This window comes from Peromyscus californicus, unplaced genomic scaffold (assembly GCF_007827085.1).
Source record: "Peromyscus californicus insignis strain IS unplaced genomic scaffold, ASM782708v3 Scaffold_10__1_contigs__length_136768540, whole genome shotgun sequence".
In the NCBI taxonomy this organism is placed as follows: domain Eukaryota; kingdom Metazoa; phylum Chordata; class Mammalia; order Rodentia; family Cricetidae; genus Peromyscus; species Peromyscus californicus.
This window is the reverse complement of record NW_026294391.1, coordinates 90,477,476-90,504,051: the sequence shown is the minus strand read 5'-3', so window position 1 is coordinate 90,504,051 and position 26,576 is coordinate 90,477,476. Positions and strand designations below refer to the sequence as shown.

At 39.4% G+C, this 26,576-nt stretch overlaps 1 protein-coding gene across 3 annotated transcripts in view; it reads right to left on the bottom strand.

Annotated features, from left to right (window-relative positions):
* The window catches only part of Mid2 (midline 2), a 112,153-nt gene that overhangs the window by 27,456 nt on the left and 58,121 nt on the right, over positions 1 to 26,576 (bottom strand). For all 3 annotated transcript variants that reach the window (XM_052736860.1, XM_052736843.1, XM_052736851.1), the window contains exons 4-5: positions 7,568 to 7,675; positions 5,835 to 5,983 (exon numbers count right to left, since the gene is read on the bottom strand). In XM_052736860.1, coding sequence (XP_052592820.1) covers positions 5,835 to 5,983; positions 7,568 to 7,675 — 257 coding nt within the window. The remainder of the gene's footprint in view (positions 1 to 5,834; positions 5,984 to 7,567; positions 7,676 to 26,576) is intronic.

Sequence of the window (26,576 nt, the reverse complement as noted above, 5' to 3'; positions counted from 1 at the left end):
ATTGGGTAGCTAAGGAGGTGGAGGTGAATATGAGAAAAGTTGGGGGAGAGGGTGAATATGATAAAAATACAGTTCATGAAACTCTCAAGGAATTAATAGAATGTTTTAAAAAGGAAGGTCTCTTGTAAGTAAAAGTACGAATGCTGAAGGTTTAATTTTAATAGAAAGATGGACAGAAAATTAAGAAAGTCAACTATGGCAGTTCATGCCTATATTCTTAGCATTCAGAAGGCTGAGGCAGGAGTATTGTTCAGAGTTTGATGATAGTTTGTGTGGCAGAGAAAGTTCCATGTAAAAACAGCTATAATTGAGACCCTGTCTCAAAGAGAAAAAAAATTGCATCCTACCTCATGTCTGGAAATATTCCTCCTGCTTTTAACCTCTAACAATTTTAGTGTTTCAGGTTTTACGTTAAGATCTTTGATCCATTTGGAGTTAATATTTATGCAGGGTGAGAGGTGGAGGTCTAGCTTCATTCTTCTACAAGTGGATATTCATTTTTCCAATTACCATTTGTTGAAGAGACTACTTTTTTCCCCTCCAATATGTATTTTTGGCATCTTTGTAAAAAATCAGGTGGCTATGGCTGTATGGGTTCATACCTGGATTTTCTATTCTAATTTTATCAATCCATGTTTCTGTTTTTGAGTCAGGGATCATTTTAGTTAGTTATTCTAGTTAATATGGCTCTGTAGTATAACTTGACCAGTCATTCAAGAAATAATGTGAACGATGGATAAATGGGACCTCATGAAATTAAAAAATTAAAAATTGTCTAGCAAAGGAAATAGTTAACTGAGAATTGGAGAAAACATTTGCTAATTTTATATGATCAGAGGATTAATATCTAGACTATACGAAGAACTCAAAACACTAGACAACAATAAATCAAACAATACAATCAATAAATGGGTTTATGACATGAATAGCTATCAAAAGATAAAATGTGGGGGCTGGGGTGGTAGCTCAGTTGGTAAAGCGCTTACTGTGCAAGCATGAGGACCTGAGTTCAACCCTCAGAACCCACATGAAAAAACAGCCAGATGTGGTAGCATACACTTGTTATTCCAGTGCTGGGAAGGCAGATTCGCAGATCCCTGAGGCTCACTGTCCAGCTAGCCTAACCTACTTGGTTAATTCTAGGCCAGTGAGAAAGCACGTCTCAAAAGACAAAATGGATGGAGACTGAGTAATGGCACCTAAGGTTGTCCCCTGCTCACCACATGCGCACACATATAAATGGGCATGGGAAAACACATGTGCACCTTCATACACATATGCATGCATATACACACACAGATCAAATCCAAAAATAGAAAGATGAAATACAAGCAGCCAACAATCATTAAAAAAAATTCAACTTCACTAGCCATTGAAAAATACAAATAAAAACTACATTGTAATTACATCTTATCCAGGTCAGAATGACAGCCATTTAAAAAATGATAAATTCTGGCCAGGAGATGGATAAAAGGAAACTCTTATATAGTGCTAGTGGGAATGTAACTAGTTATGAAAATCAGTATGGAGGCTACTCAAGAATTAAATTAAAAATAGATCTACCATATGACCCAGCTATAACATTCCTGGGTATTTACCCCAAGGACTCCAAGTCAACATATCACAGAGATTCTTGTATATCACTGTTTACTGTAGCACTATTCATAATAGTCTAGTTATGGAGCCAACCTAGGTGCCCAACAAGAGGAGAATGAAGAAAATATGATATATGCGCATGTGTGTTTAACATATATATTAATGTATTTTGGGGTCCATAAAGAAAAATGAAGCTATTTTATTGGTTGGAAAATGAAGGCAACTAGGGATATTCATATTAAGCAAATGAAGCCAGTCTCAAAAAGCATCATATGCTTTCCTCTCATTTGTGATTTCTAGATTTCATACAGATTCATAAAATCATGTATGACATGAAAGTGGATGTGAAGCTTTCTTTTATTCATTCATTTATTTGTTTATTTATTTCACATACCAATCACAGTTTCCCCTCCCTCCCTTTCTCCAGCTCCCTCCCCCTACCTTCTTCCTACCTGCTCCCCATCTACTCAGAAAGGGTAATTCCTCCCATGGGGGTGAAATTTTCAAGAACAAAAGAGACCAACAGAAGAGAGCACTGAAAAAATGGAGGGTATCAGGGTAAATGTGCTCAATGTTGAATAAATACTTATTTGAAAAATGAGTATCTTTTAATGAAATGAAAAATGAAAGGCAATTTAAATAAATGTTGCAGAAATAGAAAGAGGAAGAAAATCATGGAAAACGAGAAGCAGCTATTTGGCATTTTTGTGGTAGTAGGAACTGGCTGAGCTACATCCTCAGCACTCTTTTTACATTTTACTTTGAGATAGATGGCACTAAAGCTGTTTAGGTTGACCTTCAACTCAGTACAGCCCAAACGGGACTTGAACTTTTCAATCCTTTTGTCTCAGCCTCCCTAACAGTTGGAATTACTGGACTACACTACAAGGCCCAGATAAGATTTTGTTTTTCAATTAGAGGAAAAATCTTAGATGCCCACTATCTAGTTAATTATACTCCTAGAAAAAGAGTAAGAGAGAATATAAAAGGGAGAAAGATGAACAAAAAAGACAAGATCCCATAACTTAAAGTCACTTGTGTCTAGTAAAAATGACCAAGAACAAATAACCAAGACACAATTTGGCAAAATTTTGGAAAATCTGAGTTTGTAGGCTTTGATGGCAATCATTTTAAAAAATAATCATAAAAGTTGAAAAAATATCAGGAAAAGGAATCCTTGTATACTGTTGATGAGAATGTAAATTAGTGTAGTTATTATATATATTTTAGCAAATTTCATGGAGCTTGCTCAGAAAATGAAAAACAGAACTATTATATGATCCAATATTCTTACTTCTCAAAGGAAAAAGTCAATATGTCAAAAATCTATCTGCAGTCATATGTTCATTGCAGCATTGCTCAACACATAACCTACAGAGTTGGAAGATATTTGGAAATGACCCAAATCAATCTGCTAGAGATGAAAACTGCAATATCTAAGATGAAAAATATATTCAAAGGGTCAATAGAAGATTAAACATTATACACCAAAATTCTAGTGAACTAGAAAAATATCAACAGAAACATACAGAAGAAAAAACCTTAAAATCTCCCTAGAACATCAGTGAACTACAGGACGTCAAGCATATAAACATATAATTGGGGTCTTCAAAAAATAAGGAGGCAAGCTAAAATGTTTGACAAAATAGTTAGGGAAAAAATTGCCAAATTTTCAGAAGTCAGTATCTAAAATGAAGAATAGCTAAAATATCAATGTCAATGTCATATCAATAGGAATATCTAACAGAATTTAAATTGCTTGGTGTTGTTGGAAAAATTGTAGATAATGGTGCAAAACTCCTCAGATTTGAACACTGCCTCTGTCCCTCACTAGTTGGGTGATCTTAGGCAAGCTATTTAAGCTTATTAAGTTTTATGGTCTCATTTGTAAAATCGGGAAAGATTAATATCTACCTTATAAAATGTTTGTAAGGGTTCTTTGTGTTTACACCAATAAAGGGTTAAAATAGGTGTCTAAAATAAACTTGTTGTTAGCATCATCATCATCATCTTCATCATTATCGGAAAGCAGAAAGTGGATAATAGGAGAGTGATGTTTCTGGCAATATGATTTTGCTATATTTTACATTCTAACTATATACAAAGTATCACTTTTATGCAAACAAGATTTAACATTTAATGAAAGTAAAGAGGGAGGAAATAGAAAACAGTTGTCTGCAAAGAGAAGGGAAATCCAGTGACAACTAGAGACGGTATGAGGTAGAAGAAAATTATGGCCTTTTATTTTGTTTTTTGGCTATAGAGACATTAGTTGGCATAAAAGTAGATGTGAAACCAACAACTGTGTGGAAAATTGAAGCTATAAGAAACCAGGATGCACATAGCCAAATCACAAATGAGAAGACAAATCTTTTATTAGAACAGAAGGAAGGTGGAAGTAAGGAATGTGGACATAACTATGTCTAGAAATTTGATATGAGAAGTTAAACATTGTCATTTTATACTTACCATTATCTACACAATTTAGTAAACGTGAGTAGAAACATGGCAGTGTTGAAATTTAAGGTGAGTACGTAAGATTTGAAATAGCATGATGGAGATAGGTTGAAAAGAAAGCGGACCATAGCAACACAGAAAGAGTTAGGTCAGTACTGCACACTCAGTCCTGTGATTGTTGTGTGATTTTTCTCTACCAAAATTCAGAAAGTCAAATACAGGCATGGAAAAAGGTAGACTGATTCAGGTTTGGGATTTTGTCAGACTGATTATCTTAAGGGTAATATGAAGGTGAATTGGGGGAAAAAAAGATTGGCTAAAGTGATAAATCCCAAAGCCCAAATAAGCTTAGAACAAAGTAGAGATAAGTGTCACTTGAAGAAAATAGGGAAGTAAGTATATGATTCAAGACTTAGAGGTCTTAATAAAGTTGAATTTAAGAAGAGGTTGTGGTTAGAAAATGTGATGCTTTAGTTTATGATTGTGTGATTCTGAGTGATGATAATGACTGGACATTGTGGTCCAGAAAAATGAGTGGATGAAATGAATCCAAGTTGGGAGTCTCTGGAGAAGATAGCAGAGAAGGTGGATGGCTAGGTGGTTAGAGTATTACATGGGTTAGTTGTCTGAATGAACTTTCCCAGAATGATGACAGGACCAATAGGAGGAAGATCATGAACTTAAAAACCAAAAGTCTTCAGTGAATAAGAGGGAAATTTGTAAAGGAGATCATATCTGGCCTTGTAGTGGTAGCTAGCTGTTCCAGCTTTGACCTGGAAGTACTACCCCCAGTGAGGCTTCTGGTAACTGTCACGCCTATCTATGACCTGCCCCTGAGGTGGGGAAAAGACGGGAGCCCTTAAGACCCGAGATCCAGATATGCCTGCTCTCTGGGTTCCTGATGATCTTGGATACTGGATGGTAGACCGAGCGGAGTTCTCCAGAGAACCCAGCTAGACTGCACCTCACCTCTCCCAGATCCTGTAACCAACCCCTTTACTAGCTGTAAGTTACCCCCAAAATAAACCTCCTTTTTAACTATGTGGAGTTGCCTTAATAAATCCCCACAATATGGCCTAATGGTCTACTGCAGCCCCTTGAAGAATTGGTGGCCCTATTGGACAATTATTTACTTTAGAGCATTGACTCTGGGCCAATAGATAGACTGTTAATGATCCATGAGTTCTTTGACACTCTGGAACAATGCTCATGACATTAATTTTCAAAAGACCAAGTGATTAAACAAAAGCTGAAGAATTACTGTTCTAAGGAATTTATGCAAGAAAAACCTAAGTGCAAACAATAAAAACTTTACATACACCCACACACATACAGACAACAATAAGTGAACTCAGTAGTTTTGAAAAAAAGAGAACACACGAAATAGGGAGGGAAAAGTAGAATAAAGGCATAGGAGAGAAATTGGAGGCAAGAGAATAAGGGTGAATTTGATTTTTTTTAAAGTGCATAGGCTTAGGAAAGACACATCCTACCAATGTAATCCAGTATTTCTCTTCGCATACACCACAACAGTAACAGATTGCTCAAGACCTAGCAGGAAGCTTAAGGCTGTGTATTAAAACAGCTGGCAGACAGCAAAGACAGAGAAAAGGGTCCAGAAATCTGCAGGGTAATTTATCACTGAGGCTCAATAACTACCTAGCTGGTAAAAATCTTCAGGTGGCAGCTACTATACAATGGCTGAAGAGAATTAAGTGACTTTGAGCCAGCCCTTTTTCACAAGAGCAGGCATTTCAAAAGAGTATGAGGAGCATATATACCTTTCAGCGATATTTCTTGCAGATTGTAGAAACCGTGCTTGGTCATTTTCTTTCAAGATGTGCTCAGCTTGGTTGATGAGGACTGTTGACCGTTCAAGACACTGGCGGCAATTAGCAACCTGCTGTGCTAATTTTCTCAGTTTCATAACCTTAAAAGATTGGTAAGAGAAAAGATGAGATAAAACATACTGTGCTTAATTAAAAACAATAAAATAACATGAAGGAGATCTGCCCCAGTGATTATAAAAGTAAGGGTTATTAATATTCCATGGCCCCTGCATCAACTGTTCACCTTCTCATCCTGGCTGCTAAGTCTCTCGCCCAATCTATATCTTGATTATTTACTTTGCACTCAGCCATTTCTCTGTTATTTACCTCCTCTTTGTATTAATAACATTGTTCTGAATGTAAAAGCAATGTATGTTAATTACAAAAAAAAGTACAAATGTAAAAAGAAATTCTACCACCTAGAGATCACCATTGTTTACATTTTATTGGCAATATATTTTTGCACACATTTAACAAAAGTAGCTCATTTTTATTTATGAGTAGCTGCATATATTTCTCTAAGTGTCTTTACACCTACCACAGTGTATTCTTGGAAACTTCAGTTCATGTTAGCTGGAACCACCCAGCATGGCACAAAGTATTGGTCATCAAATGAGGTACTTGCAACATTTCCCATTGTACCCACAGCAAGGGTTTATAATCACTATCATTTACCAGCAGGCCAACAAGCCTAAAAACATACAGAGGCTGCATGGAGACTCTAACCTGATGCCTTTTTAACCCTTACTCTTCAGTTCCCTGCTTAGAAATCTTCAGTTCTTTGACTCTGTTCTCTCCCTTTCATCTATTATATCTGATAAGTTAAATGATGCTATTCTCTCTCTAGCAATTAATATGCTTTTCCTTTCCATATGTTCTATCACTAGTCTGCTTTACATCTTCCAGAAGTCATGCCAGAAGTCGTTGTATATCTCCAAACTTGCTTTCCTGGCTTCAGCAGTATCATGTTCTGATCTACCATGCCCACCTCTACCATATCAGATTGTATTCTTCCCACAGAGTCACAATAGTTTCCCAACACATTTTATAAGTCCCACGCAGTCAAGATGGCAGTCACATTTATTCTAGAACCCCAACCTACGTTTCTACCATCATTTATTTGTCTTTATTACCTTAAAATTTGAGAGAAGGGGGCTGGAGAGATGGCTTAGTGGTTAAGAGCAATGATTACTCTTCCGGAAGATTACTCTTCCTATTCTCAGCACCCACATGCTGGCCCATGACCGACCTTGACTTCAGTCCCAAGAGATCCACTGGCCTCCAAGGGCACTCCATGCACATGATATATAGACATATATCCAGGCAAAACACCCATACACACAAAATAAAGGTTAAAAAATTAAACTGAAAACATGCTAAAGTAAAGCACCTAAATCCTAAGTAAATGATCACACACACACACACACACACACACACACACACACACACACACACACACCCCCAACATCCAGGTCAAAGCATAGAATGCTTGCAGCACCCAGAGCTGCCATCATTTTTTTTATCAGACTCAGCAAAGGCCAAATATTACTACTTGGTATCTCTCCCTATGACCCCATTTCTTTTTGATTTTATGATTCAATTTCAAACAGCAATTGTCAGGAATTAACTCCAACTTTTGTCAAAAGTCAACTGCACCTTGGTTTCACTGAAGCACTGTGGTTTACCTTTGTCTCTTTGATTTTGACAGCAATCATTTGCTTCCTCTGCTGGATAATCTCTACCAACTCGTCACATTCTTCCATAAGTTTTGCCTCATGCATAGCAGTATTCACCTGCCAAGAAAGTCCAAAGTATTAGACAGTGATTGCTGCCTTTGTCCCCTGCTGGCTCTCAAAGGTTCGGACTGACAGCTAAACATGCACAACTTCTTCCATACCTCCCTCGATAAGATCCACTCCTAGAAGAAGAGTAGAGATGATGATATTAATGATGCAAGGGCATTGAAGGACCACAGATATAGGAAGCTCTCCAGGCCTCTGGTAGGTGATGATGGTTAATAGAAGGCTGGGCAGGACAGATGAGATGGGGAAATGTTATTCCCACTGTGCAAATCTCTTTACTCCAGCACCCTGTCCTCCTGCTGTTCTTTTGAAAAGAAGGCAAGAAGATTCATGTGTCTCAAGGAAAGAAGATCCTCTTCCACAGGCACAATAATATTAAGATTCCAGTGCAACAACATATTTCTACTGGCTTAAAATGTTTTCCGTTTTCCTTGTTCCCTTCTGATTTTAAATATGTGAATGTGCAGATCTATTTTCACATGAAACATATGAATGTGTAGATATTTTTTCACATAGTTGTCATAATGTTTTACTCATATTTCTTGGCTTAGAAGGAATTTCTATCCAATATCTAAATACTTTTCCTATTTTGAGATACTGTCTACATCAAGATATCTCTGCCGCAAAGTCAGGATGGAGTTGAATAAACAGCCACTATTCATTGCCTTTCCATGGACAGATCTCTTCATCTCCTCTTCTCTACTACTATTGATATTGGATGGAATGAAGTCCCATGACGTGCTAAAATGAATGCAGGAGATTATGGGACTCCCCAGATATAATGGAGAAAGAAGAGACAAGGATCAGACATCTTTGAAGCACTCAATATGCCAAACACTACACAGAAAAATAGTCCATGTATTAAATGATTTTTATAACTTTTCAATGCAGAAGCGTTTTTCCCCTCACTCCACAAATGCAGAAACAGAGGCTTTGAGAATTTTACTAATTTGTTCCATATCGCAATGCTAATTAAGTGGCAATACCATATTTCAAACTGAGCTCTTTTAAATGAACGCCTGGGCTAGTGGAAGAGGAACATCGGCAGGGGCCAGCACACAAGGTTCAGTTCCATTTCAGCAGCACACAGAGCAGTGACACAGAGAAGCACAATTATCCCAAGAGTGTATTCAAGGACCACTTGAGCAGAGCTCTAGAAAGCCGAGAAATAGACAATGGTTTCCTTGACTGCATCAAAACCCAAGGAGCTAGATTGCTGGATTAGCTGGGGAGGAGGGACTGAACTGTCAGTCACACTCTCTCTTCAAAAGATTCCTCTACATATTCCAAATCCCCTGGACCCTTTATCTCTTCACTCCTTCAGCTCCCTGCTGGATATTTTTATAAGGGTTCTGTTAATTATTTTATAATTCCATATGATGTATTTTGAGCATATTCACCGTCAACCACTTCCCCTAACTCCTCCCAGATCCATCCCTACCCTCCTCATCTTCCTGTCCTCTTTTCAACACTTAAAAAAAAGAAAGAAAAGAACCCATTGAGTCTAATTTGTTCTGCCCATATATTTCTGGGTGGGGGCCAGTCACTGGAATGCGGTCAACCCACCAGGGCCCACACCTTTAAAAAAACCCAACTGACTCTTCCTTTCTGAGAAGCCATCAACCGAACAGAGTTCCTCAGTTCCTGCTGGATAATTTTATATTGCCTTTTAAGATTTTTTTTTTAAGTTTCATGTGCATGAGTGTTTTGCCTTCATGTATGTATGTGCACCATGTATGTACCTGATGCCCTCAGAGGTCAGAAGAGAGTGATGGTTCCTTTGGAACTAGAGTTATGGATGGTTGTGAACCACTATGTGGCAGCTGGTAACTAAACCCGACCTCTCTGCAAGAGCAGTCAGGTTAACTGTTAGCAGCCAGTTAACCACTGAGCCATCTATCCAGCCCCAATTTTGTATTTCTTATTTAACCAAAATGTTTGCCAATGAATGACAACCTTACTTTTCTTTATTACCACTTTCCGGGGGGGGGGGGAGGATACAATAACGACAGCTTTTATTTATTCTATATAAACAGTCTCCATTGTTGTTTTTCTTAGACTCTTTCCCTAAGTTAAATCTACTTTTCCAAGGTAGACATCATACCATTTTGCTGTGGGATGGTCTGTATGTCAAGTGTGTTGCTGATCGGTCAATAAATAAAACACTGATTGGCCAGTGACCAGGCAGGAAGTAGGTGGGACAAGGAGAGAGGAGAATTCTAGGAAGTGGAAGGCTGAGGTGAGAGACACTGCCAGCCGCCATCAGGACAAGGAAGATGTAAAGTACCGGTAAGCCACAAGCACGTGGCAAGGTATAGATTAATAGAAATGGATTAATTTAAGCTGTAAGAACAGTTAGCAAGAAGCCTGCCACGGCCATACAGTTTGTAAACAATATAAGTCTCTGTGTTTATTTGGTTGGGTCTGAGAGGCTGCGGGACTGGCGGGTGACAGAGATTTGTCCTGACTGTGGGCCAGGCAGGGAAACTCAAGCTACACCATTTCAAGGAACTCTCATTCCTCTGAGAATAAGAGATCTCTCTAGTTCCCCAGGGTCATTGCTCAGAGACCTGGAAACAGACACTTCCCATTAAAATGTCTTTGTCAGGCTGCTGCTGGTAGAGTAGAGAATGGTGCAGTGCCTCGTTACTTGTAATTTATACCTTAGGCTAACCTTTACAGCACACTCATGCTATGCCAGGCACCACTGTAATCATTTCTATTTATCACCTTTCAATCCCCCAAAACAATCACTTGTGGCAGGTATCACTATTCCCATTTGATAGATAAGGAAACATGAGCCCAGAGAGATTAAGTGACTTGTTCGAGCCTATACAATTAAGAGTGATAGAGATGAGATTTGGATCCAGGTTCAACTCTAGGGTGCACACTTTTAACAATTACACATCCTTCCTGTCTAGCCCACCATAAGAGCATCTGTCTTTGGTTTCTGATAATCATGATCCCCTTTGCACTACCCATCTTTATTCTGACATACTTTTGTCTTTCATCATTTCAGACTTCTTATTGTTGTTTAGAATGCCATGCATTTGTATGCCCTATACTTTTTCCTGAGATTATCCTTTACTTGATGAGGTATGTCCTCATTTATTGGGCAAACTTCTATTTCTCTTCAAACTGAGTAATCATCCCTTCTGTAACTTTTTCTCATTGGTAACTATACAATCAGTCACTCTCCTACTTATATTTACATAATACTTTCCATAATTCAGTAATTCTGCTTACTAATTCATATTACTGCAATTGTATTAGAGTGTTTTCCCCACTTAATCATAAAGTCTGGAGGCAGAGGCTGTGTTTTGTCTATCTCCAGAATAGAGAATGGTACATAGTACACACTATGCCAGTATGTGTTGCAGTGAATTGAATGGTAGTCCCCTTTTTACTGCTTGTTTAATATGTCCAGTTGGCTCTCTGTGTTAATATAAATTCTATATATGATATCTAAAGATTAAATTATCATTTTCCCTCCATGTCTAATCTCCACTTTTGATTTACTATCTTTTGTCAATAATGTTATTATAGTTGTTTGGGTTTAGTAACTTTTTTAAAGCAAGTTTTTTTCTTTATTTTAATTTTGATATTATAATTACATAATTTCCTCCTTCCCTATCTTCTTTCCTACCTCTTCTATACACCCCTCCCTACTCGCTTTCAAATTCATGGTCTCTTTTTCACTAATTTTTACATGCATATATGCATATACATAAATAATCCTAAATACAGTCTGTGCAATCTGTGTAATATTACTCGTATGTATATTTTCAGGGTTCACCGTTTGGAATTACATAACCAAGTGGTGTGCACTTCCCTGGGGAAGACTGTTTCTCCCACTCTCAGCATTCCTTAGTTGCCTGTAGTGCTTTGTGTAGTGTTGAGGCCTCATGGTCTTCCCCCATCCACTTTGGCATGTCTGTTGTCCTTGTTCAGCTCATGTCTAGGCAGTCATGTTGGTGAGACTTTATGAGATCACTAGGAAACAGTCTCACACCAAACTTGTCCTTCATAGTCCATGTAAATTCTCAGTAGTCCCAAAGTCCTTTTCTATTGTTATTTCAATCACCCTAAAGTTCCTCTAGTAATGAAATGAGGATTTAAGTCAAGTTGCCAATACATTGAGTCCTTTATTGACCTTTGCATACTTTTGAAAAAGCCTCTTTAAGCTCTCTGCCCTCAAAATCATTCTTATTGCCATGCAGCCCCATAACTCTTCCTTTGCCTTCTTCATCAAACATTTATTAAGCACCTATTGTGGAATGCAATCTGCTAAGGCCCTGTCTTCAAACAATTAGCGATCTAGATGAGGAAGAATGGTGTGTGTGTGTGTACGCATTTGTATGTCACAAATCAATCACAGTAGCATAAGTTAATTAATTACCAGCTGAGCTATGCTAACTATAAACACAGAAAATGAAAGAAAACACCACGCTCTTAGTGAGCAAGTGGAAAAGATCCAGAATGAGATGGGATGTACTAAACTTTGAAGGAATGTGTTGGAGATTTAAAAGTTAAAAAGGAAGGAAATTTCAAGCCAAACAATAAGGCTTGAATGAGACACCATGTCAAGAACTTTATTCTTTATGCAATATGATATTCCTGAAAATATTCTTGTTAAGATTTAGTTTTTTCTTTTTATGTATGTATATGTGACTGTGCCTGTATGTGCATGTTGGTGGGATATCCATAGAGGTCAGAGGAGAATGGAGCTGGAGTCACAGGTGGTTGTATGTGGCCTGACATGAATGCATAGGAACTAAACTCCAGTCTTCTGAAAGGGCAGTAAACTCTCCTAACCACTGAGCTATTTCTCCACCGAATATTCTTGAGAAGGAAAGTAAGATGATGGATGTCCTCAGTTAACTTTTTTTTTATTAAGAGATTTTCTATTCATTTCACATTTCAATCACAGACTCCCCTGTCCTCCCTCCTCCCACCCCCCAGCCTTTCCCCCCAACCCACCTCCCATTCTCACCTCCTCCAAGGAGAGCTCAGTTAACTTTTTTAATGAAGAGGAAATACCATTGGTTCAGTTGGGCTAATAACAAACTTAAAGATGACTTAAGTTATTACGGCCGGGCAGTGGTAGAGCACGCCTTTAATCCCAGCACTTGGGAGGCAGAGGCAGGCAAATCTCTTTGAGTTCCAGATCAGCCTGGGCTATAGAGTGAGTTCCAGGAAAGGAGCCAAAGGTACACAGAGAAACCCTGTCTTGAAAAGAAGAGGAGGAGGAGGAGGAGGAGGAGGAGGAGGAGGAGGAGGAGGAGGAGGAGGAAGAGGAGGAAGTTATTGTGTGTTAACAGGACATATCAAAGATAAGAAACCATCTCATGATGGTTAATCTTCATTGTCAACATGACTGGGTTTTAAATCACCAAAGAAACACAGCTCTCATTGTATTTATGAGAGTGTTTCCAGAAAGGCTTAATTAAGGAAGGAAAACCCACCCCGAGTGCAGGCAGCACCACACCATGGTCTGGGGTCTTAGATTGAATAAGAAAGAGAGAGAGAGAGCTGACTAGCATTTATCTCTCTCTGCTTCTTGACTGCTGACACAATGTGACCATCCGGTTCACATTCCTGCTGCCATTGCTATTCTGCCATGTGGACCATATCCTCAAACTATCAACCAAGATCAACACTTCTTTACTTCAATTGCTTTTGTCAGGTATTTTGTAACTAACACACTTTCCTAGTTCAAAAAACTTCAATTAGAAAACATGCTCCTTGAGGAAAGATTTTTCCATTTTGTTATATCCACTGTACTTGGAACAATGCCTTGTACAAAATGAATACTTACAGAACATTTGTTGATAGAATTGGCCAAGTAAAATACCAAACAACAAGGAGACGAAACTTTAGGAAATATGCCATAGTAAATATATTTTGTTGAGAAAATTTAGGTTGAAATCTGGGAGCTAGGATGGGAAGGGATTTGTAGCCATTACATCAGGGGAGATTTAAAAAATTCAAGCACACAGCTAGTAGAGCAGAAAGTTGGCTGAAGAGGCAAAATTCCAAATCAAGGCTAAAGCAATGACATTAAAATGTTTCCATGTCAAGAAGCAGCCCAGAAGAGCAAGGTCTTGAAATGTTTTCTGAACAGGAAAAACTCCAGGGAAAATCTGTCTTCATGATGTGAATAAAATAACTCAAATTACTTGGAAGGCATTTGGGAGCCCAATGTTTTGTTTATAGTTTTATTTGCATATGCAGTAAGGTTTTTTCAGTTATATATGAACCTTTAGTTGAAAATAACTCAGGTTATCTTAAATGTCTTTGGTAGATTGGTTGGTGTGTGAAAGACTCCAGCTCTTTTTTTTTTTTTTTTTGGTTTTTCGAGACAGGGTTTCTCTGTATAGCTTTGCGCCTTTCCTGGAACTCACTTGGTAGCCCAGGCTGGCCTCGAACTCACAGAGATCCACCTGGCTCTGCCTCCCGAGTGCTGGGATTAAAGGCGTGCGCCACCACCGCCCGGCGACTCCAGCTCTTTATTTGAACTTTGCTATTTGTTTTGAGTTAGTGGGCTTAGCTAAATAATTTTATATAAAATTTATACTACATTTTATGTATAAAAATTTATCACCCTTGGAACCGACAGAGACAGATGACCTGAGCTAGTGGAAGCTCATGGACTCTGGACTGACAGCTAGGGAGTCTTCATGATACCGCCCTAGGCTCTCTGCATGTGTGTGACAGTTGTGTAGCTTGGTCTATTTGTGGGGCTCCTTGCAGTGGGATCAGGACCTGTCCCTGGCTCTTGAGCTGGCATTTGGGAACCCATTCCCTATGGTGGGATGTCTTGCTCAGGCTTGATGCAGGGGGAGGAGTTTGGTTCTGCCTCAACTTGATATGCCATACTTTGTTGACTCCCATGGGAGGCCCGTCCCTCTCTGAAAGGAGGAAGAGTGGACGAGGGGTATAAATGGGAGGTGGAGGGAGGGAATAGGAAGAGAGGGGAAACTCCTATGGTTGGTATGTAAAATAAATGAAGAAAATAAGAAAAGAAAAAATATGAGGCAATATATTATCATGGAAAGAAAAAAAGAAAGACTAGTGAGCTCACAGAGATGAGGACAGATGTGAGTCACCACAAGGACACCTTACTGTTCTCTATTGTTCAGGCCATGTTCATTCTTCACAGAGAAATTTAAGGATTTTTATTTCTTTAGGCTTTAATTTGTCCTTAAATTCATACAGATATTATTTTGGAACAAATGACATTTGTAGTGAATGAGCAAAAAAGATGTAGTATGTTGATAGATTTTAGATAGATTGATTTTTAAAAGATCTGCTAGTGTCACATACAAAATTGTCTTTTATGATCTCAAGAGCACTAAAAGAAATAAAAATACCAATTTGCTTAATTTGAAAAAAATGATCCCCCTTGAAGATATCATTGGGGCAATTCTGCAAATGTTGTTGCTTTTTGGCTCTTTCGGGGGGACTTCACCCAGCTTCCAAATAAATCACACATGGAGGCTTATTATTACTTATGAATGACTTGGCTTATTTTTTGCCAGCTTTCCTTACCTTTAAATTACCCCATCTACCTTTTGCCTCTGGGCTTTTCCTGTTCTTTTACTTCTGTAAATCTTACTCTTACTCCATGGCTTGCTGTGTAGCTGAGTGGCTGGCCCCTGGAGTCCTCCTCCTTCGCTGGCTGCTAGCTCCTTCCTTCTTCTTCTCTTTTTCTCCCTCTATATATTCTCTCTGCCTGCCAGCCCTGCCTATCCTTTCTCCTGCCTCGCTATTGGTCGTTCAGCTCTTTATTAGACCATCAGGTGTTTTAGACAGGCACAGTAACACAGCTTCACAGAGTTAAACAAATACAACATAAAAGAATGCAACACACCTTAAAATAGTATTCTGCAACATGCAAACCTACTTGTGTGGATCCACCTACCTGAAAAAGACTTTGGGGAGCAGTTTGTGATATTTAAGACAAAGGCTCCCAGCCTCACCCTTTCAAAGAAGAAGTACTAGGTCCCAGGCCACCCTGGCAAGGTCCCAGGTCTTCTTCTTGATGCCATGATGTTTTACTTTCCTCTCAATTGCAGTGAGACCTTGACTTGCATATTTTTCCAGCTGTACACCACTCATCTCTTTTGAATAGTGAGGATTAAACCTAAGGCCTCATACATGCTAAGCAAACCCTGTACTACTGAGAATTTCCCAGCTTAAGATTGACTGTAAAGGAAGGTCTAGTCTTGCCAAATGTCCACCCTTCTCTAGTATAAATTCACAAATTCTTTTGTTGAGAGGATTTTGAGTGACAGCCATTGCAAGGAAACAAATATATGGGAAGTTTCAAATGCCATGGGTTACAAAGACCTTTTTTAAGTGTAAATAGTTATTTTGGCAAGTGCTAAAACTCTGTATTGGAATGTAAGTGGGCTAGAACCTTGGTTCCTTTCAGAGATGTTGTATTAACTACTTTCTTTATTGCTACTACAATACACCTGATAAAAGCAACTTAAGGAAGAGCTTGCTTTGCTCACAGTCCAAGAGTACATCATGGCAGGGGAATCTTAGAAGGTAGAACTTGAGACAGCTAGTTACATTTCATCCGCAGTCATAAGCAAAGGATGGTAAGTGCTAGTGCTTAGCTGGCTTTCTCCTTTGTATTCACTCTAAGACCCCATATAGATGCCTCCCACAGTTCAAGTGGATCGTCCTGCATTAATGAACCCTATCTAGATAACCCCTCCCAGGCATGCCCAGAGCCTTATCTCCTTGCTGTTTCTAAACCCTCTCAATTGTCAATCAATAAACCATCACAAATGCACTTGACAGTTTTAGGGGGAAATCTCTCTGGTGCTCAGTCTCCAAGTCTTTGTTTCATTCCTATGTTTAAAGTTCATCAGCCTTCTCTCTGCTTCTGTGAGAAATGTCCTCACCCACGCCCTCCTCTCCACTGTCACATCATCAGTCCTGTAGAGTTGTGCTGGAGTTCAGAAGGCATTGAGATTTCTGGTTCAGGCAGAACAATACGTATTTGGTGGTAAATTATCCCACACACCCAGACTCAAGTGAACTTCATTTTTTATGTTCATGTCCTCCACCTGACAAGTTAGTGCCAACCAAGAAATCATCTACTCAAATAGATCATCACCTTCCACCTAGAAATTCCTAAAATTCCAGCATTAAAGATCATTTGGAGAACTTTTTTGTTTCAGCAAACAATGAGTGCCTGCCATTTACAAGGAGTGGAATGTAATGATAAAAAAACACAGCTTCTGCCTTTGAGGAACTCAATATTTAGTAGAAAGAAGGACGTGTGAATACAACTAATCACAATTTAAAGAATACTCAATATAATGCAATACAGCAAAATCCTAATGAGAACATACCAGGAAACATCGAATTTTGCCAGTGGAAAAAGATCATCAAGGAAAATTTTGACATTTCCTATAGCCGATCTGGTTTAGGTGAATAAGCAATGAGTCGAGCATGAAGAAGTGGGGTTAAGGCCGGGCGGTGGTGGCACACGCCTTGAATCCCAGCACTCAGGAGGCAGAGTCAGGTGGATCTCTGTGAGTTCGAGGCCAGCCTGGACTACCAAGTGAGTTCCAGGAAAGGCGCAAAGCTACACAGAGAAACCCTGTCTCCAAAAACCGGAAAAAAAGAAGAAGTGGGGTTAAAGGGAGAAGAGTCCAGGCAGAGAATGGTATGAATAGAGTAAGCAAAAGCGTAAGGAAGAACAGCAGAGAATTGCTGGTGAAGCAGATCAGGTTGCAGGTGCAATGGAGTGAAGCAAGGTTGGAAGTATTGAGGCAGGGCTTGGGAGACAGTCTGGTGGGTAAATTGCTTGTTGCACAAGCATGAGGACCAGAGTTCAGATACCGAACATACATGCAAAAAGTCAGGTGTAGCCACAAGCACCTGTAACCCCAATGTAGTGGGGGAAAGAACAGACAGGGTTTCTGGAGCTCGCTGACCAATGAAATGTCTAGCCCAAACAGCAAGTTCCAGGTTCAACAATGAGACCATGATCTCAAAATAAGAAGGTGTAAAGGGATTGAAAAGGCATTCAAATGACTTCTGCTGACCTCCACAGGCACATGCACATACAGGCATATGCCCCTGCACACATGTATACACACACACACACACACACACACACACACACACACACACACACACACACACATGTTTAACAAGATTTCAAATCAGGCAAAGTGGCTTGCACCTATACTTACAACTCTCAAGAGACAGGAGGCTTCTGAGACCAAGGCCACCATGAAGTACAAATCAAGATGGTGTTTTATTAAGGAAAAGAAATAAATGGAGATGGGGTAATGACTCCATGGGTAAAGTGCCTGCCATGCAAGTGTGAATACCCCAGTTAAGATCTCTAGGACATACATAAAAAGCCATGCATAGTGGTGTGCACCTTCACTGCTAGTGTTGAAGAAAAACAAGAAACAAGATGGTGCCTGGAACTCACTGGCCTGCTAGTCCTGCTGAATTGCTAAGTTCCAGATTCAGTGAGAGACCCTGTCTTAGAAAATAAGGCAGGGAGGAGTAGAAGTAGTCACCCAATATCAGCCCCTTACTTCCACACATGTACACACATGCACATGTACACACGTGCTTATATACACACAAAAAAAGAAAAGTATGAAGGTTGCAGATATACTATGGAAAGATTGCTGCCATTTTGAGTCAGGATCTTGGTGCTATAATAACACCTGAAGTATTATTAACAATACAGAGGGGAGAGAAAGCAGGCACAGGACTCAAAGAAGTCACAAAGAATGCGACAATCTCCCCACCTCCTGTTTTCCCATTACTGTTCTGTCCCACCTTCTCGGACTCCATAACATCAGAGAAAAGAGCCCGAGTTGGAAGTCATTCAGCATGCCGTTGCTTTCTGTACGAGAGAGATGAGAAGGAAAAGTGAGAGGTAAATTGGACAGCTGATGAATTACCAAGAAGCTGTTATGAACAGCTTTGCCATCTTACAAAGCTGCAAAAAAAAAAAAAATCATTGCTTTTTCCCGTGATGCCTTCAAGAAAATGCGATGTTTATGAAGCAGACATAGGACTGAATGTGGCAGCATCAAAGCTAAGGTGTTAAGCCAGATCACACTTTAAGGACATACACATACAGGCCCCATCATCAGCACCAGCACTTCCAGCAGACAGCTGCTAGGTTCAAATGAATAAAGGGAAAGAAAGAAATCTTTTATGTTGTTTTCAAAACACCACAACATTTCAAAGACACTACTGAAGCTTTAAATAAAAATAACTAAAGGAAGCAGGACTTTCTCCAATACGTCTGATCTGTTCCTTTAGATTTGGAGGGAGGTGTCTACCTTAAGAAGTAAGGTATATATCAAACTATTAATATGATGTTTAGCTTCCTGTACTTGGGTAACTACAACCTAGGAAGGGAAGTCAAGGGTTATTTGGGCATAGTTAAGCAATTAACAGTCTCAGCTCCTAAGTTGATTTCTCTGGTAAGGCAGGGGCATGAGAGATTAGGACGTGGATGGGGAATGGCTGTTGGAGCCAGACAAGTGGGCAATGGAAGCTAAGCCATCTCTAGCGGTGTAAGAATACTAATGAGTTGAACACCAGACAGATATTGACTAAAAGACAAACTTCCTGTCAGCTTATGGGATGGATACACAATACTTAACACTTTCTGCTGCTTATCACATTTCTAATTACTTGATGTATTTTTAGCTACTTTACTTCTCCCACTAGCCTTCTGCAGAAGGCACTAGCATTCATTATTCTTTTTGAAGAAGAAATTAGGAAACAGAGAGATTATAGAACTTGCACAAAGTCATATAGCTAGAATCAAAAGCAAGATTTTAAACTAGGCAGTCTGTTCATGTCTATGATTTTAATCACTCTGTGTGTGTGTGTGTGTGTGTGTGTGTGTGTGTGTGTGTGTGTGTGTGTTTAAGTGACAGATAGGCAGACAGAGGCAGAGAAAATAGGCTTCTCTTCCTCTTAGTAATTCCTCTCAAGATAATCATATTCTCTAGAATTATTCTCTGGAAATACTTTGTGTATTTATTTTCTTAGTTTTGTGCTAAAATACAAGAACACATTGTAACATATGTAGAAATGTGAACAATGTACACATGTGTATTTTTACATATATATATATATATACCATGTTTATTTTACCCTTGCCTAGCTACCAAAAATCTTGACAGCATAGAGATGGGACAATTTGCTCCACATAACTGTCTTAGGAATGGCTTTTCTAACATAATTTCATATGGCAGTTCTGCGCTGGTTTTGGAGTACTTTCTCTCCAGGGATGAGACTGTCAGACCTTTATAGCCTTCGGTTCTCTACTGTCTCCCTCAATACATCCCTTTTATACAAAGCAATTTCTTAGGACAAGAAAGAAAAAAGCAGGAAAGGTAAATCTAGGTTGTGCATCTAGTATTTTATGTACACAGTTAAAATTTCTGTGTGGAATGAGGGAGAGACCTACTTTAAAAAAAATCTCTTCAGAACGATGGGCAGATTAGATATGGGAAAAAAAGATTGGCAAAAAAAACCCATAGATTTCTACCTCATCCCTTACTGTTATACTATAAGTCCTGGAAAGAGCATGGAATCATTCAACACTGTATTACTAATAAGTGACAGAGCCAGCCCAGAGATAAGTCTTTGAACTCCTTATCTGGTGTTCTTTCCCCTCTACTACTTGTCCACTACACAGCAACTGGTTATAAACCATTTAGGAGATACCAAAGTCTCTAGCTCATACATCTATGCATTTACTCTAGAAATATGAACATTTACGCAAGTGTGTACACACAACTTATATATAATAATAATAGGACCAAACTGGAAACAACTGAAATTCCTTGCTGAGAGTAAGGATAAGCAAATAGGGAAACATTCATATAATAGAATGTACTACCAACCATATCAAATCATAGAAAAAAAACTATGGATGCAAGTTGAATGGATCACAGAGACATTATGATGAGTGACATAGAAAATCATAATATTTTGAATACTGTATGATTCCATTTACAAAACATTACAGAAATGACTAAATTATAATGATGAACAGACCAGTGATTGTAAGGAAGGCAGATGTGACCACACTACAAATTGGTAGAACACAGAATTGAAGAAATGATTCAGTGGTTAAGAGCATTGGCTGCTCTCACAAAAGACCTGGGTTTGGTTTCCAGCACCCGTATCCAGTGACTCACAACCATCTATACTGTCAGATCCAGGGATTCCAACATTGTCTTCTGACCTCCATGAGCATCAGGCATGCAGACAGTGCACAGACATACATGCAGGCAAAACAACATACACACAAATAAACACATAAATCTATTTTTAAAAGGAGGTAGCACAAATGAGTTTAAAAGGCAGATGATGAAACAATACTGTCCTAATTATGGTGGTGATTATAAGAATATATATGACAAAATAAACATACTCCTCCCAAAAAATGAAAATGTAAATAAAGAAAACTAGAGTCCCCATAAGGATTTAGGCAGGCCTAGGGAAGCAACGTTTCTGTAGTTTTCTGAAACTCTAACAATTACATATATGTGATAAAATAGTTGGATCCAATATAGTCTCAGTCTCTTTTTATATCTCTTCCTCTCCCCACACAAATCATTCTGTACCTCACTTAATAAGAATATTGGTTTTTTTATTTTATGCCCCCCTATAATTTGAATGCAAGTTCCTTAAGGGTGAGGGCATTGCTCACTACTGTGTGCACAACACGTAGCCTAGTGCCTAACATACTGTAGGTAAGCTATAAATATCTGTTGAAAGACCAGGCATGGTGGCACATGCTTTTAATCCCAGCAATCAGGAGGCAGAGGCAGGAGGATCTCTGAATCTGTTAAAAATAATCAATGAATGAATATGAGTGTGCTTGCTCTGAAATCAAGGTATAATGGAAAAGTCTATACAGTTCACTTTTCACATCCATAAGTTCTGTACCTGTGGATTTAACCAACCTCATTTTTAAAATATCTGAACAAATTTGATCCTGCGTTGAGTTTGTACAGATATTTGATTGTATTCCCAAGCAATACAGTACAACAACTATTTATATAGCACCTACACTGTGCTATTATAAGTAATCTAAAAATATTTAAAGTATATATAAGGACATAGTTAGATTATATGCAAATACTACACCATGCTATGCCAGGGACTTGAGCATCTGTGAATCTTGGTATCTGAGCCAATCCTCCATGGATACCGAGGGAGAACTGTGCTGTATTATATTTCTTCATTACGAGACAAATAGCTCTTACATTTTCTTTTTACACAATTGCCCAAATTTGTTTTCTTTTTGTGTTTTGTCATCTCAATATTGTTTACTGAAATATGAAAAATTGGAGAAATATCTGAATAACAACATAGGTTATAGGAGATTATGTATTTTTAAATATTTCCTTTCTTTATGTTGAAAGGAAGAAATTACCCTACCTGGGTATTGGCTAATCCTGCTGGGGCATTAAAAATTGTACTTCTAAGAGCTAGCCACCAGAGGGAACTATTTCCTTAATTATCATTTCTCAACACACCCAGTACCAAGCTATGTGCTGGGTATAAAAAAGAAGTTTGCATACCACATTTTCTTTATCCACTCTTCTGTGGAGGAACATCTAGGTTGCTTCCAGTTTCTAGCTACTATGATAAAGCTGCAATGAATGAACATGGTTGCACAAGTGTCTTTGTGGTATGATTGAGCATCCTTTGGGTATATGCCCAAGAGTGGTATAGCTGGGTCTTGAGGTAGATACAGTTATCTGAGGAACAGCCAAATTGATTTCCATAGTGGCTGTACAAGTTGCACTCCCACAAGCAATGGAGGCGTGTTCCCCTTGCTCCACATCCTCCAGCATGAGTTGTCACTTGTATTTTTGATCATAGCCATTCTGGGAGATGTAAGGTTGAAATCTCAAAGTAGTTTTGATTTTCATTTCCCTAATGACTAAGGATGCTGAACATTTCTTTATTTCTCAGACATTTCAGATTCCTCTGTTGAGAATTCTCTGCTTAGATCTGTACCCCATTTTTAAAAATTGAATTGTTTGGTTTTTTGATGTCTAGTTTCTTGAGTTCTTTATACATTTTGGATATTAGTCCTCTATCAGATGTGGAGTTGGTGAAAATCTTTTCCCACATTTACACAATGGAATATTACTCAGCAGTTTAAAAAAAATGACATCATGAAATTTGCAGGCAAATGGATGGAACTAGGAAAAAAAATCCTCCTGAGTGAGGTAACCCAGACCCAGAAGGACAAACATGCTATGTACTCACTTTTAAGTGGACATTAACTGTTAAGTAAATGATAATCATGCTACAATCCATAGGCCCAGAGAGGCTAAGTAACAAGGAGGGCTCTGAGGGGGATGCATGGATCTCCCTGGGAAGGGGAAATAGAATAGATTTTGCAGGTGGACTGGGCAAGTGAGGATGGGAATAGAAGGGACTGGGTTGTGGGGATGGGGAGAGAATATGGGGAGGGATGGGGAGAGAGTATGGGGAGGGACGACTGGAACTGGAGGGCATTTGGGAGATTGTGTGTAAACCTAGTGCAATGGAAACTCCCTGGAATCTATGAGGGTGACCCTAATAAGACTCTTAGTAATGGAGGATATGGAGCCTGAACAGGCCATCTCCTGTAACCAAGCAAGTCTTCCTACAGCGGGACTGGGACACCAACTCAGCCACAAAACCTTTGACCTACAATCTATCCTGCAAGATGTGCTGGAGCAACAGTGGCCAGTACTTGTGGGAGTGGCCAACCAATGACTGGTCTAGTTTGAGGCCCAGGCCAGGAGAGGGATCCCATGCCTGACACTTTCTGGATGGCCAGGAACTGGAAGCTGGATAGCCCAGAGACCTGGGGTAGAATCAACCACAACTGGAAAAAAATCAATGAAATTATTCCTAATGGTGTTCTGCTATAATCATAGATTGGTGCCTAGTACACCCATCATCAGAGAGGCTGCCTCCAGCAGCTGATGGGAGCAGATGCAGAGACCCATAGCCAAACATTAGGCGAAGAGAGAGCCCAGATTGGAGGTCTCCATCGGGTCCCTCCCCTTGGAGCTCAGGGAACCCCACAGAAGCTGGGGAGGAGAAATTATAGAAGCCAGAGAGGTTGAGCAGGGCACCAGTAGAGCAAGGTCACAAGTAATTGACTAAGCAGTTCTCATAGGGGCTCTCTGTGTGAAGCGGCAATCTCAGAGTCTGCATTGGTCTGTGCTAGGTCCTCTGCATGTATGTTATAGTTGTGTAGCTTTGTGTTCCTGTGGGACTCCTAATAGTGGGAGTGGGGGTGTCTCTGACTCTTTTGCCTGCTCTTTTTCTCCAACTGGGTTGTCTCATCCAGCCTTGATGTGAGGGTTTGTGCCTGGCCTTATTGTATCTTGTTGTGCTATGTTCATTCAACGTCCCTGGGAGGCCTGCTCTTTTCAGGGGGGAGATGTGTGGGAGCCCACAACTGACTCAGTTTCCCAGTTTGAATCTGAAGTCTATTCTGAGTCAAGAGAGTTCAGGCTTGTTTGCTCCAGGGCTGTGAGAAAGTCCTGATTAGCCCACAAGAAGGAACACACTATCTAGCTAGATGCAGGTTGCTGATGCTAGCCAGAGGTACATCGAGATAGAAAATGAAACTGCCTGCTCCTTGACACAAGGACAGGATAGATGGTGGCTGAATGTCTGTGCTGTGCATTGTTCTACCTCTGTCCTTCAAAACTGTATATAAGCTGGCTGTGAAATAAACTCGGGACTGTCCGGCATTGACCTCTCAACTCTTTTCTGTCTTCTTCACTGTCTCTTCAATCCACATGCCTTTACCCAGCTACCCAGCTGACTGTCGGCAGGCTCTGACAAGTGGTGCCCAGCGAGGGGGCAGGTATGGAGGAGTCCGTGATGGACACCACAGAAGAAAAAGGAGTGCACTTGAAAAAAGTGGAAGCTGTGTGAGTTAACTCGAGAGTAAAAGTAATAAGTGTAAATAAAAAAGCAGATGCGTGGTAAAAAAAAATTCGTGAATAAGGGTAAAAATAAGTATGGGCTAAGGAAATAGAATACAGCTGTTTGTACATTTACTTAAAAATACCTTAAAGGCTAGAGGTACTAAAGTAGGACATAAGCAACTGTGTAAATTTTTAGAATTTGTAAAACATATTGGAGTTAAGATACAGCAGTATTATGATAAGCATGGTCAGAAAAACTTACAACAGATATTTTCAGTCTCTGGACACTCATTCAGGACAACTTAGTCCTGAAAGGCATAAAGTGTTTCCTGAACGAAATAAAACTGAAACTAAACATTCTGCTCTGTCAGAGAGAAGGCTTTATGTGGATGCTTTTACAAAGTTATTTGATGATAATGACCAGTTAGATTTTGGCAATGAAGCAGAATTAAAGGAAGAGGCTGCTAAGTATTATAATGAAGATTCTCTCACACCTCAAGATTCTCCCCCACCTCCATTCCCGACTATGACCGGTGCATCTGGAGAGATTAAGTGTGTCGTGACCTCAAACCATTAGCCCAATGTCTCACTTTCAGATCTGTTCACTGCAGCTGGTAAATGTAAATGTGAGCACTCTTTGTCTTGATCTGTTACTATGTTACTGTTCTGTTCCAAGTGTTTAAGGGGACTGGATCCCCCAACTAAACTGAGATAAAAAGGTAGCTCCTGCCAGGTGTGATTTGCATATTGCAAGAGAAGCCATCTATTAGAAGAGACTAGCTAACCGTAAGTGAGGCCATCCTCTCAGTGCTGAAGTAACGGTGCTTATGTCTATGTCATTGTTTCTTGTTTCTGTCTACTAATCTTTCTCGTTTTCCTGGAAGAGAAGGAGAGAGAGGCATGGCAAGGGCTGCCTCCCTCGTCTTGCTATGAGGCCCGCAGCATGCGTGGAGCTGGTCTTGGCCAGCAGGAGAAGCCTGCAGCCAGCCAGCAGCTCTCAGAGGGGGGGGGGGGGGTATGCATTTTCGGAGCAGAAGAGGCAGAGACGGAAGCTGTAGATGAAGTGGCAGGGAGTTCATTCCTACAATTAGCAAGCTGAACAAACGTCGAAAAGAGAATCTGATGTTAATTGTTAATTATTATAGTCAGAGAAGTTAACAAAACAATTTTTTTTTCAGGAACACTGGCAGCCAAGGACACACTCTGTGCCTCCTTTCCTTCCTAAGCCAAGTTCTTCACTGTGATAATGTCAAGGACTCTTCTGCTGGCCAGCAACTTCCAACTTTAACCCACTTTAACCCTTCTCTGTCCTGATACTGCTTGAAAAAAATGTTGAATTACCAGCCTGCATACTCAGATGTTTTGGGAAAAAAATTATGCTTTTGCCTCCACAGGAAAAGAAAAATACATGAATTCTGGTCATTTGAGTTCAATGGGTTACAAATACTTGTCATCATTTAAGAGAATTAATTACAAATCATTATTGATTAAGATAAGAAAAACTTCTGCTAATCTGAAATGTTTCACATTGATACAGGTTTTTAATATATTAATGTAAAGTAAGTTTTTTGTTATGATATATGTATATATCTATATGTTTCTATTCTTGTTTGGAATGTTACACCTATGCAATGTTCTAAACTACTGGGAAGAAACCACAAGGAAAAGAACTTTAATGAAAATTTGCATGTTGTCTGAAAAGCAAGAGAAGGTGAAAGACGGAAATAATGTTAGGTAAGGGGAAAAAAGGAATTCGTCTATGTCTGGCTGAACCAGAAAAGGAAACATAGTAAAAGGTGTGACCTGAAGGTAAATGGTAAGTTGTAGACGGTCAGAGGGCATGTGAACTATTAAAGCTGCACCTCAGTGCTTTTATACACAAGGATGCACCTTGCTCTGGCAGGTAAACTTTGCAATTT